The following is a 13,487-nucleotide window of genomic DNA, read 5'->3' on the forward strand; positions in this document are numbered from 1 at the left end:
GGGGGGGGGAGAAACTTTGCTCTGCTGGAGATCATTGTAACTACTGCAAAGAAGTAGTTGCATCCCACAGCTATAATTGGAAAATAAAGGGTGCATTTCAAACAACCTTATGCTAGGCAATTAAACAGACCGAGTTTCCTAAATTTCCTCATAATTTGAATGGAACCTGACTATTAAAGAAAATGTTATTTTTATTAAATTGTTTAAATACTTTTAAAATCCAAAGTAAACCTTATCTTTTATTTTTAAATTATAGAGCCAAAAAATTAAGCCCAACTATATAATTGTATCCTATAACTTTCTAACATCCTAACAGGAGCCCTGTAATATTACACTAGTTTATGTTAAATGCAAGATTTCAAGTCTGTGTTAATACTTATTCTCAACTAATGGTATCATGGCATTGCAATGAAAAAAAAAATCAAAGGATGCAGTCCCATGTACAAGGAAAGAATTTTTTAAAAGTGCAACTTCAAAGTAGTTTTGGAAAAAAGATATCAGATTGTAACTTGTTTCCTTTTGGTACTATTATATGACACCAAGATAACAGAAAATAGTCCTGAGTCTCTGAGAAAGATTGTTATCAAAATACCTTGAGCATCTCATTGTTTTACAAGGGCACCTTGTTATTTAATAAATAAGGATGGATGGCTATGTCACTTTTGGTTTTGTTCTGTTTCTCATTTTCTTGATGGATAAGTTCATTTCAGCCTATTTCCACATTAGTCCCCCTATTTGACATAAAGTCAAATACATGTCTCTAAATATATACATTTTGGTATATATTAATATGTACATTTGTACTTTCTTTCCAAATATACCATCAATTTTGGTGTTCATACTTTAATACATAATTTTTGTGCACTAGCAAACTGCACAGTAAAATTCTAAAAATTGCAAGTTTCCAGGCAGGGGTTCTGCTTTACATACAATTTGAAATGATACATCTTTATAAAAAAAAAACCAGACCAAATATTTATTTGTTTATTTATTTTTCACATTTCTGACCATCTTCCTTAATGAGGGACTTTTCCTCACTACTTTTGAGACCCCGTTTGGCTTAGTGGTTCAAGCACCAAGCTAGAAACCAGGAGATTGTAAATTCTAAAGCTGACTGACTGATTTTAAGTCAGTTATTCTTATTTAGCCCAGCCCATCTCACAGGGTTGTTGTGGGGAAAATAGGAGGAAGGAGGAATATTAAGCATAAAGCTGCCTTGACTTATTTATTAAAATAATAAAGGTGAGAAATAAATAAATAAATTTTGGTTCATTAATTTTCAGTATCATTGTAATGCTTTGATTTATTTTGTTGTTCTACTACATTGTCCTCAGACAGCATGAACTATTCAGTTTATATTATTCACCTTGGATTTTTATTAAATCATCCAGGAAAGATTGCTATGACAGATGCTAGGCCATGCTGTAATATTTAGCTATTAAAAAAAAATCAACCATTTAATTAATCTACCATATAGAATTTAAAAATATTACTTTCCAGGCCAAATTAGAATAATAGCTTGCTATAAATATGTTCCTAAACATTATTTCATGTCCTTGTCCAGAGATTTTAGGCTTGAATTTTGATGTGTTGAGGCAGGACAAGGAGACAGAACAATTGACCGGCACAAGAAATGAGTGACAATTTCTAATTTAATTATTTAACTTGCTAGTTTGACTCACTGGGAATAACTTATGCTATTTTTCCAAGGACATTCTCTATTTCTGTCTCTCTTCTTTACCATTTTCTTGCCTTTCTTCTATTTCCCGCAGCTTTGCCAGCATAAATTTTCTAATCCTTAAATCACTTGTATCCCATAATTTATCATTTTATTCATAATGAAATAGATGCATAATGGGGTAAATCAAAAGAGACTTAAGGTAGCATGCAATATTTAAAATAACAATTCACAATCAAATCCAAAAAAATATCAGTGCATTGGGAAAATACACAAACAAGAACATTCTACTACCTATCATCAATCAAGCAGAATTGCAAATCTGTTTCTGGCCTGTGTGAAAAGCCAAGTTTAAAGTTTTTCTAAAGGATAGTAGGATTGGTGCCAAACAGATCTTAAGAGAAGGATTAAACAGTGACACATAATGCACATGTCTAAAATATGTGAGCTTCTGTTTGCTAAATATCATTTCAAGAAAGCAGCCAGTCAGTATTTGGCTAAGGAATAATTGGTTCTTCCTACAGCCCATAATATCCGTATGAGCCATATCCAAATCCATAATGTGAAGGCATCTTCTTTCTCTTAGTTTTTCTCAACATCCAAGTCTCAAAACTGTACATAAAGGTCTTTAACTATTACAATCTTTGTTGTTACTGAAATTTTCTTGTTGTTCATGATGAGTTCATCATCTTCCCCCTAACATTAATCTCTTCACTATTCCAGCACATCTTTGTCTCTTTTTCAGCCCAAGAAGACAAACTCTACTACTTTCACTCCCGCACTCTCATCTATAACTTTAGTAATCATGCATCATGATGTTATTTTTCTCTTCCTAATATGTAATAATAATTCATAATTTTACTTTACTCTTTTACTACTGGCACTTTCTTTGCTTTCTTTTGCCACAGTCATTCTACTTCTATTTGCAGATCTTTGTATTTTGTGATTATTTTGTTCTTTCTTTTCTATTCTGCTGTCTCCAGGTACTGACCTTATTATTACTATTGGTTAGTCATATAGACACAGTCACACACAGTAGATCACAATTGAGTTTAGACTGGATTTCATATTTTTATCCACCTATCAAATTCTTCCCAAGGACGTGAAATAGGCACATGTTATTTGAGGTTAAAAGTATTACTGCACAATGTAAACCAATCCAAGTAAGGTTGCTTTTTGCAATGGATTCGTGGTGATGTCGGTATTGTTCAGTGGTGGTCCAGATATTTTGGGATTACATCCAAGGTGCTATGCACAAAAATGTGAAATCGCAACTACCAGCACTTGATTTGCATTCTTTCAAAAAACCTAGGATGTTATGATGTATCAGTATGAGTGGATCTAAGCAGTGTAGCTTTTTATAATTGATAGATGGAAATTTTGTCAATATGCAGATTTTCTAAGTGGCATCCAAGATTTTTAATGTGGCACCCAGTGGGACCACCACTGGGACCACCACAGTCAGTTTATGCCATAATCTTTCAATTTCAATTTTCAGATCTTGATACTTGAATTCTTTGTCTTCTATTCTACTATCTCCTGACCACATCAGTTATCTATGCTCATTTCTTTTTAACCCTAGTTTTGAGCCACGTTTATCAATTTGTATTCAGAATTCTTGCAATATTTTAAGCTGCTCATTTTCAACAAATTTTCAAGTCACTTTTTTGTCACTGGTACATGACAAATTTTACAGATGTTCCAGTGATTATATTATGTCATTGTTTAAAAGATTGTGTAATCCTTTTGCATAAACTGAGCATAAGATCTACTATTTTTTCAGCCTCTTTGCACAATCTGCACTTTGAATCATTTGACAGATTTTGATTCTGTTCTTAATTGCATTAGTTTACATAACTTGTTCTTAAGCAGCCAAAATCAAGCCTTCCAATTTTACTTTTAATGTTCCAGTATGTAAGCCATTGCCATAGTTTATCTTTCTCTACTGTCCCCTCAGTCTTTTATAGAAATTGACCGTGTAATCTTTTTCCTTGCCAGCATTCTGTTCTTGTTTTCATTATATTGATATTCATGTTTTGTTTCCTGCACCTTCTATAAGTTCCAATTTTTAACTTGCATCAATGCTTGTTCTTGGCTTTCTTTTATGCAATCAGCCTATGCATGCTTTTCTTCTTTGATAGTTTGATCTGAAGTAAACCTCTTCCTCTATTTCTGAGAGGCACATGTAATCTATCAATATCACCAGAAGGATGTAATGCATTGTGAATAGTCATTAACTTTCTTGTTTTTTAGTTCAGCTTGTGTCCATTTAATAATTCCAGCAGTGTATCATATTATAATATGGCCCAGGTATTGATGGCTTTGAAGGTTTTTCTACCATTTATTTTTGTCTTTAGCACTTTTCTCACTTTTTGGATGTATTCTTTACTAATCACATTTTAACTAGTCCATGCTTGATTTTATCAATTGTAATGTGCCCAGATACATATAGGCTCTGTCCTAATGGCTCCTGATGTTTGGCATTTCAATTATATTGCTGTTCGTGATTTTACCCCCAACTGGGAGGGTTGGTTCATAGGTTGTTTCAGTACTGATTCTGTAGTGACTTTTACTGTTGCTTCTTCTAACTTATCATTTCGTCGTTCATATCAGCTTTTTCTTTTATATTTGCAATTGTTGTTATTTGAGTTTTTTACTATTCTACCATTGTTTCTAGGTCTTCACAATTTCTTTCTGAATCTCCTCTAGTTCTGCATCCCTTGTTGTTCAGTGACATTTGAGTCTAGATAAATTCTTTTTTAATGGATAAATTCTTCCTTCATTGGATAAGTTCTGAATAAATCCTTGTTCGGTGTTCCAATGTCAAAAAATTATTTTCTGATTATGGTCATTATTAGTAGTAATGGTATTATTCAATTACTGTATGATATTCTTCTTGTTCTAGACTATTATTCTACATCCTTTCATAGGTATCATGACTGTTTGTTCTGAATTGAAGGCAGGGAAGGTATGTGGTAAACTCTGTCAGTTAATAAACTCTGACTAACAGGATCTAGAAAGAGAACCTTCTCTGCTGCTGCCCCTGCCCTATGGAATATTCTTCCCCTGGAATTGAGGCAGGCCCCCAGTTTCCTGGCCTTCTGAAAAGGGGTCCTGTGTGGGAAGCCCAGGTGTGGGGCTGCTTAATCCCCTAATAGTCCTCCTCTCACCTTTTAACTAATTTTAATAGTATTTAGTCACTCTTGCCTCCTCCTAAATTTTTAATTTTATTATATACTATTTTATATTGTTTATCTTTTTTGGTAAACTACCCAGGATCCCTCTAAGAAGGAGATGGGCAGTTCAGAAATGTGAAAAACAAACAAATAAATTAACATTTGATATTTTTCTCTTTGGGGAAATTTGAAGATTCTTTTTTTGTACTTCCATTTCCATATTGCCTCTTATGTCTTCCCAGAACTTCCCAGGTAATCTGTTGCACATATTAACTGTTCTAAGTTTGTTCTATACAAATTTATGTAAAATGGTCTGATAAATAAATAAAATATTTATATTTCAAAAAACTTTCTGGTACACCTAGTCTTTATAATTTTCTACATTTAACTCACATGTTTGACCTGGTAATTCCTTATCATCACAATTATTCACCCTTCATTTTTTTCTAACAATTAATTTCCACTTTGGGGCTGATGCTTATGTGGTTACCCTTCTGCAATCACCTGGCAAGAAGGAAAAGGAATATACTTCTGCTCATTAGCTTATCCCACCTTAGCAAATGAAGCCTAAATGTGACCTGTATATCATGCAGACATTTACATTGAATCAGTCTGTTTTGCTGTTTGAAAACAATTACCTTATTAACATATATTTCTTTGGGAGAGATGTCATTTCATTCATTAGCAGCTTTTTTAGAAAAATCTCCAAGCTGCATGCTAGTGATAAAATATCGCCTCAGCTTTCCAAAGGTGCACATAAACAATATTTTTCCTTATTATCTCCTTGCAAAATTATGCCCTTTACTGAAGCATCATTAAAGGTAATTAAATTATAAAAGCAGTAAAATATTTCAGGGAGCTACAGACATTACATACATGTTCTGTTTTGCTGGTGGTGGGAATGCCTTCTATCAATATCTCTTTTTAAATCCATGCCATTTCATGGGTGGAAGTGTAAAACTGTTTTCTTAGTTCTGAGCTTATCTCTGAAATTATCTCTGGAGAAACTTCCATCATAGTATTGCTATCAATCTCTCTCTTTTATCTATTTAAAACTAAGCATGCTAACATTTCCCCAACTAGCTCACAGTTGCGTAAGGGACTCCATCCTACCTTCATATTTCCAAAAAAATTGAGGACATTTCCGCTTATGAACAGACAGCATACCCTTATTGTGTTACATGATCCAGAACCAAATTGTATATGTATTTGGCAATTTGCATTAAAGTAACAACCATGCAGTCCAGAGAAAGTATTGGAAAAATACATGTCTTCTTCTTCTTGTGCCATATCCGTTATCAGATGGATGTACACAAAAGGAACTTGAAACAAAAATCGCTATTGAATTCAATGGGCATGAATTCCCTCACCATACCCTCCCCAGCTCTAATGCTGGGTTGTATCTCTCTCTCTCTCTCTCTCTCTCTCTCTCTCTCTCTCTCTCTCTCTCTCTCACACACACACACACACACACACACACACACACACACACACAAATCCACATAACTCAAACACATTAATTGCCTTACAAAAGTCTCATGGATGGGAGTGTCCACAGGGTGTGGTTAAAAAGAAAGTCTAGAGGGTGACGAACTCTGTTTGTTTTTATGTTGTTTTGTCATCTCCCCCTTCCTCCATATAATATTGACCAAACTTTCTAGACTCTTACTTGCTCAAGGAGCCATTTCCACTCTCCCCCTCTTACCTCCACATAATTCCTCTTGCATCTCTTCCTCTCTGGCCTTAAACCAAATCCAGATTGGCTGTTTCTCAGCTTTTCAGTTCTGCCAGGCCGCACCTATTTCTGGGTATCTTTTACAAGTGCTTCTCTTTTTCTTGGTCTCAAACTCTTCTCCCATCCACTCACCACAATCAAAGCACTCTGATCATTTCTTTCCTTTTCATGGCATCCTTCTGCAAGTTTGTACCAGCTTCACTAATTTCCACAACTTACTGCAATTCCTGTATGTTAGTAATTTTATGGGAGCATTGTTTGATAGTGCATACTTGCCATTCTCTTTTAAAGAAAACAATGTCCTGCAAAGCACACACAAAAAGAATAAGAAGTAGTGAGGAAAAGAAATTAAAGATATCAGACGAGAAACAAAAACAAATAAATGTCAAGTACACTGATACTTTTCATGTTTCTATCCTTGCAACCAGTGGTGGGATTTAGCCAGTTCGCACCACTTCGGCAGAACCAATAGCTAATTTTTTGTTACTCAGGCCCAGAATGGACTTCCGGAAACGGCATCCACACAGAGAACCGGTTGTTCACATATTTGAATCCCACCACTGCTTGCAACCCATCCTTGCTTCCACCATGTCTCTATACTCACTTCACAGTTTTGATTGTAAACTTCTTAACTCTCTTTTCAAACATTTTTATTAGATACATACTCCATCAAACTATAACTATCTCAACCTATTCATTCTTTGTCTATGAATTTGTTTTGTGATTTGATCCTTATTAATTCTCCCTATACGAACAAAGCACCTCAAAAACTTTCTGTGTTACTTTCCCCTTCCTTTTATTTTATCATTCAGTTCACATGCATTTAGGAGTCTAGCTCTTATTGTTTTGCCACACATACTTCTTAAATAACCTCTTTCTACTGTCTTCAATTTATTCCTCACTTACCTACAATAAAGTGGGTAGAAGCTCACTTTTATACAGGTTACTGTCATTTTCCCCTCAATCAAGAAGCATTCATTTCTCCTAACAAACCTCTAATTTTCCACCAGTGTTTGTACATCTAAATACTCTACAAATATTATCCTACTCTAGTTTTTTTTTAACCATAGTTTTATAACTTTCAATTGTTTGGTCCATTCTCAAATCAATGACACTCAGACTTCGATAGATTCAATTTTCAAATCCATGTCTCTTTGCATGTTTTCTGAAAATCAGTTCCACACACAAATTTATCTTCTTGACAAACATGCCTCTAAAATTGCCACAAGTATTTCTTATGTATTTATCCATGAATATATTTAAAAACCAAGAGAACATTGCACATTCTTGTCTTCATCATCATTTTAGCCATTGTCTATCCACTGTCTATCCACTATCCACTTCATTCATTAACTGCCAAAATAGTGATGCTTTTAAATTTATATTCCTTTGACATTGTAAGCCTAAAAAGACTGATTAATACATACATTTGAAACTAATGTTTTCCTAACCAGATATCGAAAACAATTCTCATTCCTTCCTTGGTCTCTGAATGTCCCAATAATTCACTTGGCCCCATCTATTCATGTTACCAAACAGAATGACTTTTCTTTCTGGATAGCATTCATTTAGAATGTTCTTTTTTTAAAAAAAAAACCCAAAAAACCTTCACCTGTTGTTCTTCCATCCTCACCATACATAACTGTCACCAGCCCCTGAATGTTTAGTTTCATATGTACATAACAACAATTCTTATGACACAAGTTCCTACTTTCCTTATGTGAGCCTTATAATTTATAGTTTCGTATCCCTACAGTTTCATATCCCTTCATGTACTCTTCATATTGACTCCACAAGGTCAGTCTTTCTTCATTCAGATTTCTTATATCCTTCTCCATTCCCTTAGTTTCACAAATTTAACAGCTATGCATTTTTATTTATTTCATTTCATGTTTTTTAGCACTTGTATTCCAGATTGCAATCTTTTCTATGCCCTGCCTCCAATATGGTTTTGGTGAATCGAAGCTTTCCCTGATGTATTTAAATAAGACAGAGAGGTTGTACTCCAACTTCTCAGCTTTAGTTGTATTTCTGCCAAGTACAACATTTGCTTCCAACAGTAAGAACACTGGTCAGTTCTTATACATTTTCAAGACTATTCAATTTCAGCCCAACATGCAATTTTTTGTGAGCTATAGTTTAATCCCTAATCTAAAGACTGTCTTTCATGCCAACATGTTTGATGCATTCAACCAACTAGAAAGTAATTACAGTATATTGATAAATTTAAAACATCAATAATAGCACAATCAATATCAATCACAATATCAAAACACCAAAGACTCCACAGTTCAACCCCAAGCTACATACATTTTCTTCTATTGTACCACATATAGACATCAAACACTTTAGAAAGCAGGCAAATGGGAGAAGCAAAGGAACAGCTGTTCTTTCTGAATGCCTATGAAAGCACGCTTTGTCGACCAGTATCAGATAGAAAATCCCATCTTCACCAATACTGGCGTGTAAAGCAACTGTATATGCACAGGGAGCAAATACCACATTCACTAGAATTGATGGTATTAGCTAGCTGGGTATTAAACCTTAGTAATTAAACAACCAAACTGAGAGACACAAAGCACCCACACATAAAATATATCTAAAAGTTCATAATAACATTAATGTAATGATTGACTGATTTAAACAGTCTATGAGTATTTAGTGATGTTTTGAGCAACAATTTTCTTAATAATAAAATATAATGGACTTTTATTTATTTGCATTTAAGGTATTATAGCTGTTAGAGAACAGTTGATCAGTTGGTCAAATCTGATGAGAGAAGGGTTTGTGATTGTAGATACCTGTAAAACCACTCAGCATACTTATCTTAAGAATAAATCTTCCTTAATTTAGAAGGATTTGCTCCCTAATAGACCCTAAAATTAATAGACATTAATTTTCAATGGTGCATGAAGTTTTTCCCATTAAGCCAAATATCTATTTAAAAATAGAATAATTTCTTTCTAGGGTAACTTTTCTTTCATGTGGCAAAACATCCTTTATGAGGGCAAACGATATAACATCCTTGAAGTGAATATATTTATTTGTTTTGTGCACTACGTATTTTTTATAACTAGATCTTGCTGATTACCTTTCAGGTTTTCCAGGGAAACTTTGACAATGATACTCACAGAAAGAACGTTATTGATCCTCCAATCTATGCACGGCACATAAGGATCCTCCCCTGGTCGTGGTATGGCAGAATCACTTTACGGTCAGAGTTTTTGGGCTGTACAGAAGAGGACTGATGCCTAAATCTGCACTTAATAGCACAATTCTTGATATTTCTAAATATATATATATATATTATATATAAAATTCCATAGAAGAAACTGCAAAACCTGTAGGAAGTTGAATGGGCTTTTCATGAATAAGTGCTCACTTTCTGGTAGGCTGTTCTCTTTTGTAAGGAAGTCTAAGCCTGCCCTTAAAATGGTCCAATTCTGATGCATATTCTTATTATTTTTTCTTTTTCTTTTTGTCCCTTTTAAATCTGCTCCAGTTATTTCTCTGTTTTACTGTGAAATTTCAAGTTCTCTTTTGAGTTGTTCTCATTGGCTAAAATGTGATAAGAGATAAAACAAAAATGCCATCATTTTTGCAAAGAAAATGAACATGGTTTTACAGAGTTCATTAGTAATCTGAAAACAAGCTGATGGATGTCATTATTTCCAAACCCATGCAGTCATCTTACTTATTTACAAGTGATACTGTGGCTTTAGCAATAAGTTTTTCTCGGGAATGACTCCATTTGATTCTTTCCCTTGTGCCTATCATATACTGTCATGACAAATGATACTATTTTTGAAAACAAAAATCTGTGGTCTGCAGTCCTTCTGATGTCACATACTACATTTTGTAATTTCTTTTAAAAGAGCTGAGTCCACACACTTTAGATTTCGTTTCCAGTTGTTTCACTTTTCATTGAGTATAATGGAAACATTTCATTGTCTTTTACATGTAATCCCATTAACTGCTGCTGTTTATTTATGAGCAAAGCTGAATTTTATAGAACAAAATCTGTCATTGTTATATCATGAAATCTATGATTTTGTAAATTAATTCAGTTTACAGGGTTTTTTCTCCCCAAACAATGCTGGGCTGACTAGAACATGGACCAAATCCTGATTCTCAGTAAAAGAAAGTTGCATAAATAGCTTAATAAGGCATTCATGTGCTCCTGTCTTTCCTTCCTTCGGAGTTGGCTTGTTAATCTATGAAAGAGCTGCCCCCAGCCCCTTGGGTCAATGGGCAAGGGAGTCAATGTGATTTAAAAAAAAATCTAGCATTCATTCCAAAATGAACCTATGTATTTTAGTTCAGAAATGCAACTTCGCTATACCATTATCCATAAGCTACAGTTCAGAGGGACAGATGCAAGCAATGGGCTGGATGCTCTTATAATCTTTAAATGATTGCAACCTTCAGCTGCACAAAGTTATTTGATAACTTTGTGTTGATAATAGAGCCAGGAACAGGCAAAGATGGAAGGAAAAGCAGGACAAAGCAGAACAGTTTTACTTGAATGCAAACATCAGACTTAATTTCAGACTGAGCATGTCTCTGGTTCTTAAGACTGTAAAGATGCTGTAGCTCCTAATAACATCACATCACAGTTAATAATGTAATTTCAATTCTTTTTAAAACAAAGAATATTTCTTTCTCTACTAAAAGAGTTTAACTGCTGTGTGTATAGAAATTAGGCTACTAAAAGACAACTAACTAGCCCAAGACCCCTGCTACTGGAATTCAGCTTTCATTTACTCTGTGACCTAGGACAAGTTGCATTCCATTCTGCCAGAGCTTTCTAACAGTATGAACGTAATAAAGTTATTGGGAGAGGGTTAAGGTTTTCAAACTGATGGTCTAGATCACAGTAAAGTTTCTTAATGTTACTATCCTATCTACCTAGCTCCTATCTTTCTCTTCTAACACCTTAAAGGTACTTATGTGACAAGAAGTAGCCATAATGCCAATTATCATGCACCTTGATTAATAAATATTGCTTTCTGTACCTTGGATATCCTATCTGAAAATATACAACTAGGATTCAATGCACATCAGTCAATGCTAGAGAGACATGAATCTCTAGTTTGTGCTCATCCTTAGCCAAACAAGATATGAGATTCTGTTGCCATGGGAAGGAGGGTACCAAGGTACTGCAAAAGGATGGTTGAGTGGCTTCTTGTTTCCACTTATGCCCAGCCACAGTGACAATTATATAAAGAAAGACTGTGAGAATTTGACAGATGACTTAATAAGTGGAATTTGAAATGAAACTCCAGTTTGTTCAGGGGTTTCTGCTAGACAGTGATCCTGGCCACGATTGCAAAGCACTTTCATTTAAACAAAGTATTTGCTGAATGTATTTTTTTTTACTTGAAACTCTATATCAGGGGTATTCAAACTTGGCCCTTTTATGACTTGTGGACTTCAGCTCCCAGAATTCCTCAGCCAGGCACACTGGTTAAGGAATTCTGGGAGTTGAAGTCCACAAGTCATAAAAAGGCCAAGTTTGAAGACCCCTGCTCTATATTAATCACCATCTCCATTCTTATTTTCATAAAAGGTACGTGGGATTGGATGGGTTTTTTTAGCCTCATTAAAATAGTTCACACTAAACATTTTTATTAAATTGTATTATTTCTTTTTTTTCAAATCATGGTAATGTAAGCATGGCTTCTACAACCTTGATATATATAAAAAGAGCTACCCTATAATTGTAAAGAGTATAATTAGAAAAAAGGTTATAGCCAGCACTGGCTTCCTGCAGTGGAATGGATGGTGGGATAGATTATTCTTTTTGAAACCAAAATCCTTTTCCCCATGCAAATCTCTAGAGCACATTTGGGAATACATGGGAGCATGGGAAAAAATAGTAAAGGGAGAAAGATAGTATAGCACAAGCAGATGTAATGTTATATATATATCCCAAGTTCTTCACAGATTCTCCTAAAGATTTGCCTCAAGTGGTTTGGGCTACATAAGTTTTTAATTTTCAGATGATATTTCTTAAAATGTCTTTCCCAAAAAAAGTGTACCCATAAAAAAGGACTTCTGTCTAGACTTTAAAATGATCAGAACTCACACATTTAATTTGTAAGGCTTAGACAAAGATACTCAGAGATGTTCAGTAGGGGAATCTAATCAAGGTAAAGCAAGTATCTGTAAGGAATGCCAAGGTTCTGTGTATGTTTATGACTTTTGTGTATGTGTGTTTGTTTTAGTTGGATTTGTGCTGCATTACAATCCCACTAGACTGTTACTGTCTTGTCTGTAACTGTGTTAACATTTCCTAACAATGTTATTTATGGAATTGTCTTTGATTGTAGTGAATAATTTTAAAGAGAAAGTCAATTCTGATTGTATTAAGGTGCAAAAGTCTGATGGAATAAAGGTAATAACCAAGATGGCATTGAATTATATACAGCCCCTATTCTGCATTTTAGCTCTTATGAAAATGCTATAAGTCACAACCAAGTGAATCTGTTCAATTCTAAATGCCTATACCAGAAGTTAAAGCTGCAGCAATAAACTTTAGCTTGTTGTAAGTCTTTCCTTTTATAGTGGACCTATACTTTAAAGCAGAGATTAGCTAAAGAGGGCTGCTGATATGCATTTCTTCAGCCTTTGAAAGCCACAAGGGAAAGTAACAATTATATTGAAATGCCAATCAGAGGGAGACATTACATTTTAGATCTCTTTAAAAATTAGATCTATACAAGTGGGGGTAAATTAAACTCTATGGAAATTTTGTAAGCCTATAGTCTATGCTTGCTGAGGCAAAAAAATAAAAAAAGATGAAATCCACCAAAAGGTGGCTTAGCGAGGGATTATGGAAGCTGCAAGAATAGGGCTGGGAATTTGCTTGTGGCAGGTTGCCCATCCTGGTTAGCAA

At 34.5% G+C, this 13,487-nt stretch overlaps 1 protein-coding gene across 1 annotated transcript in view; it reads left to right on the forward strand.

The window, feature by feature from the left end:
• EDIL3 (EGF like repeats and discoidin domains 3) overlaps positions 1-9,837 on the forward strand; it is a gene marked incomplete at its 5' end in the record, with an annotated part of 93,548 nt that extends 83,711 nt beyond the window's left edge. Inside the window, one exon of the mRNA XM_015832557.1 lies at positions 9,688-9,837. Coding sequence (XP_015688043.1) covers positions 9,688-9,837 — 150 coding nt within the window. The remainder of the gene's footprint in view (positions 1-9,687) is intronic.
• Positions 9,838-13,487: the final 3,650 nt, after the last annotated feature.

The sequence above is a fragment of the Protobothrops mucrosquamatus genome, unplaced genomic scaffold (genome assembly GCF_001527695.2).
Source record: "Protobothrops mucrosquamatus isolate PMUCROS unplaced genomic scaffold, P.Mucros_1.0 scaffold6, whole genome shotgun sequence".
Lineage (NCBI taxonomy): Eukaryota > Metazoa > Chordata > Lepidosauria > Squamata > Viperidae > Protobothrops > Protobothrops mucrosquamatus.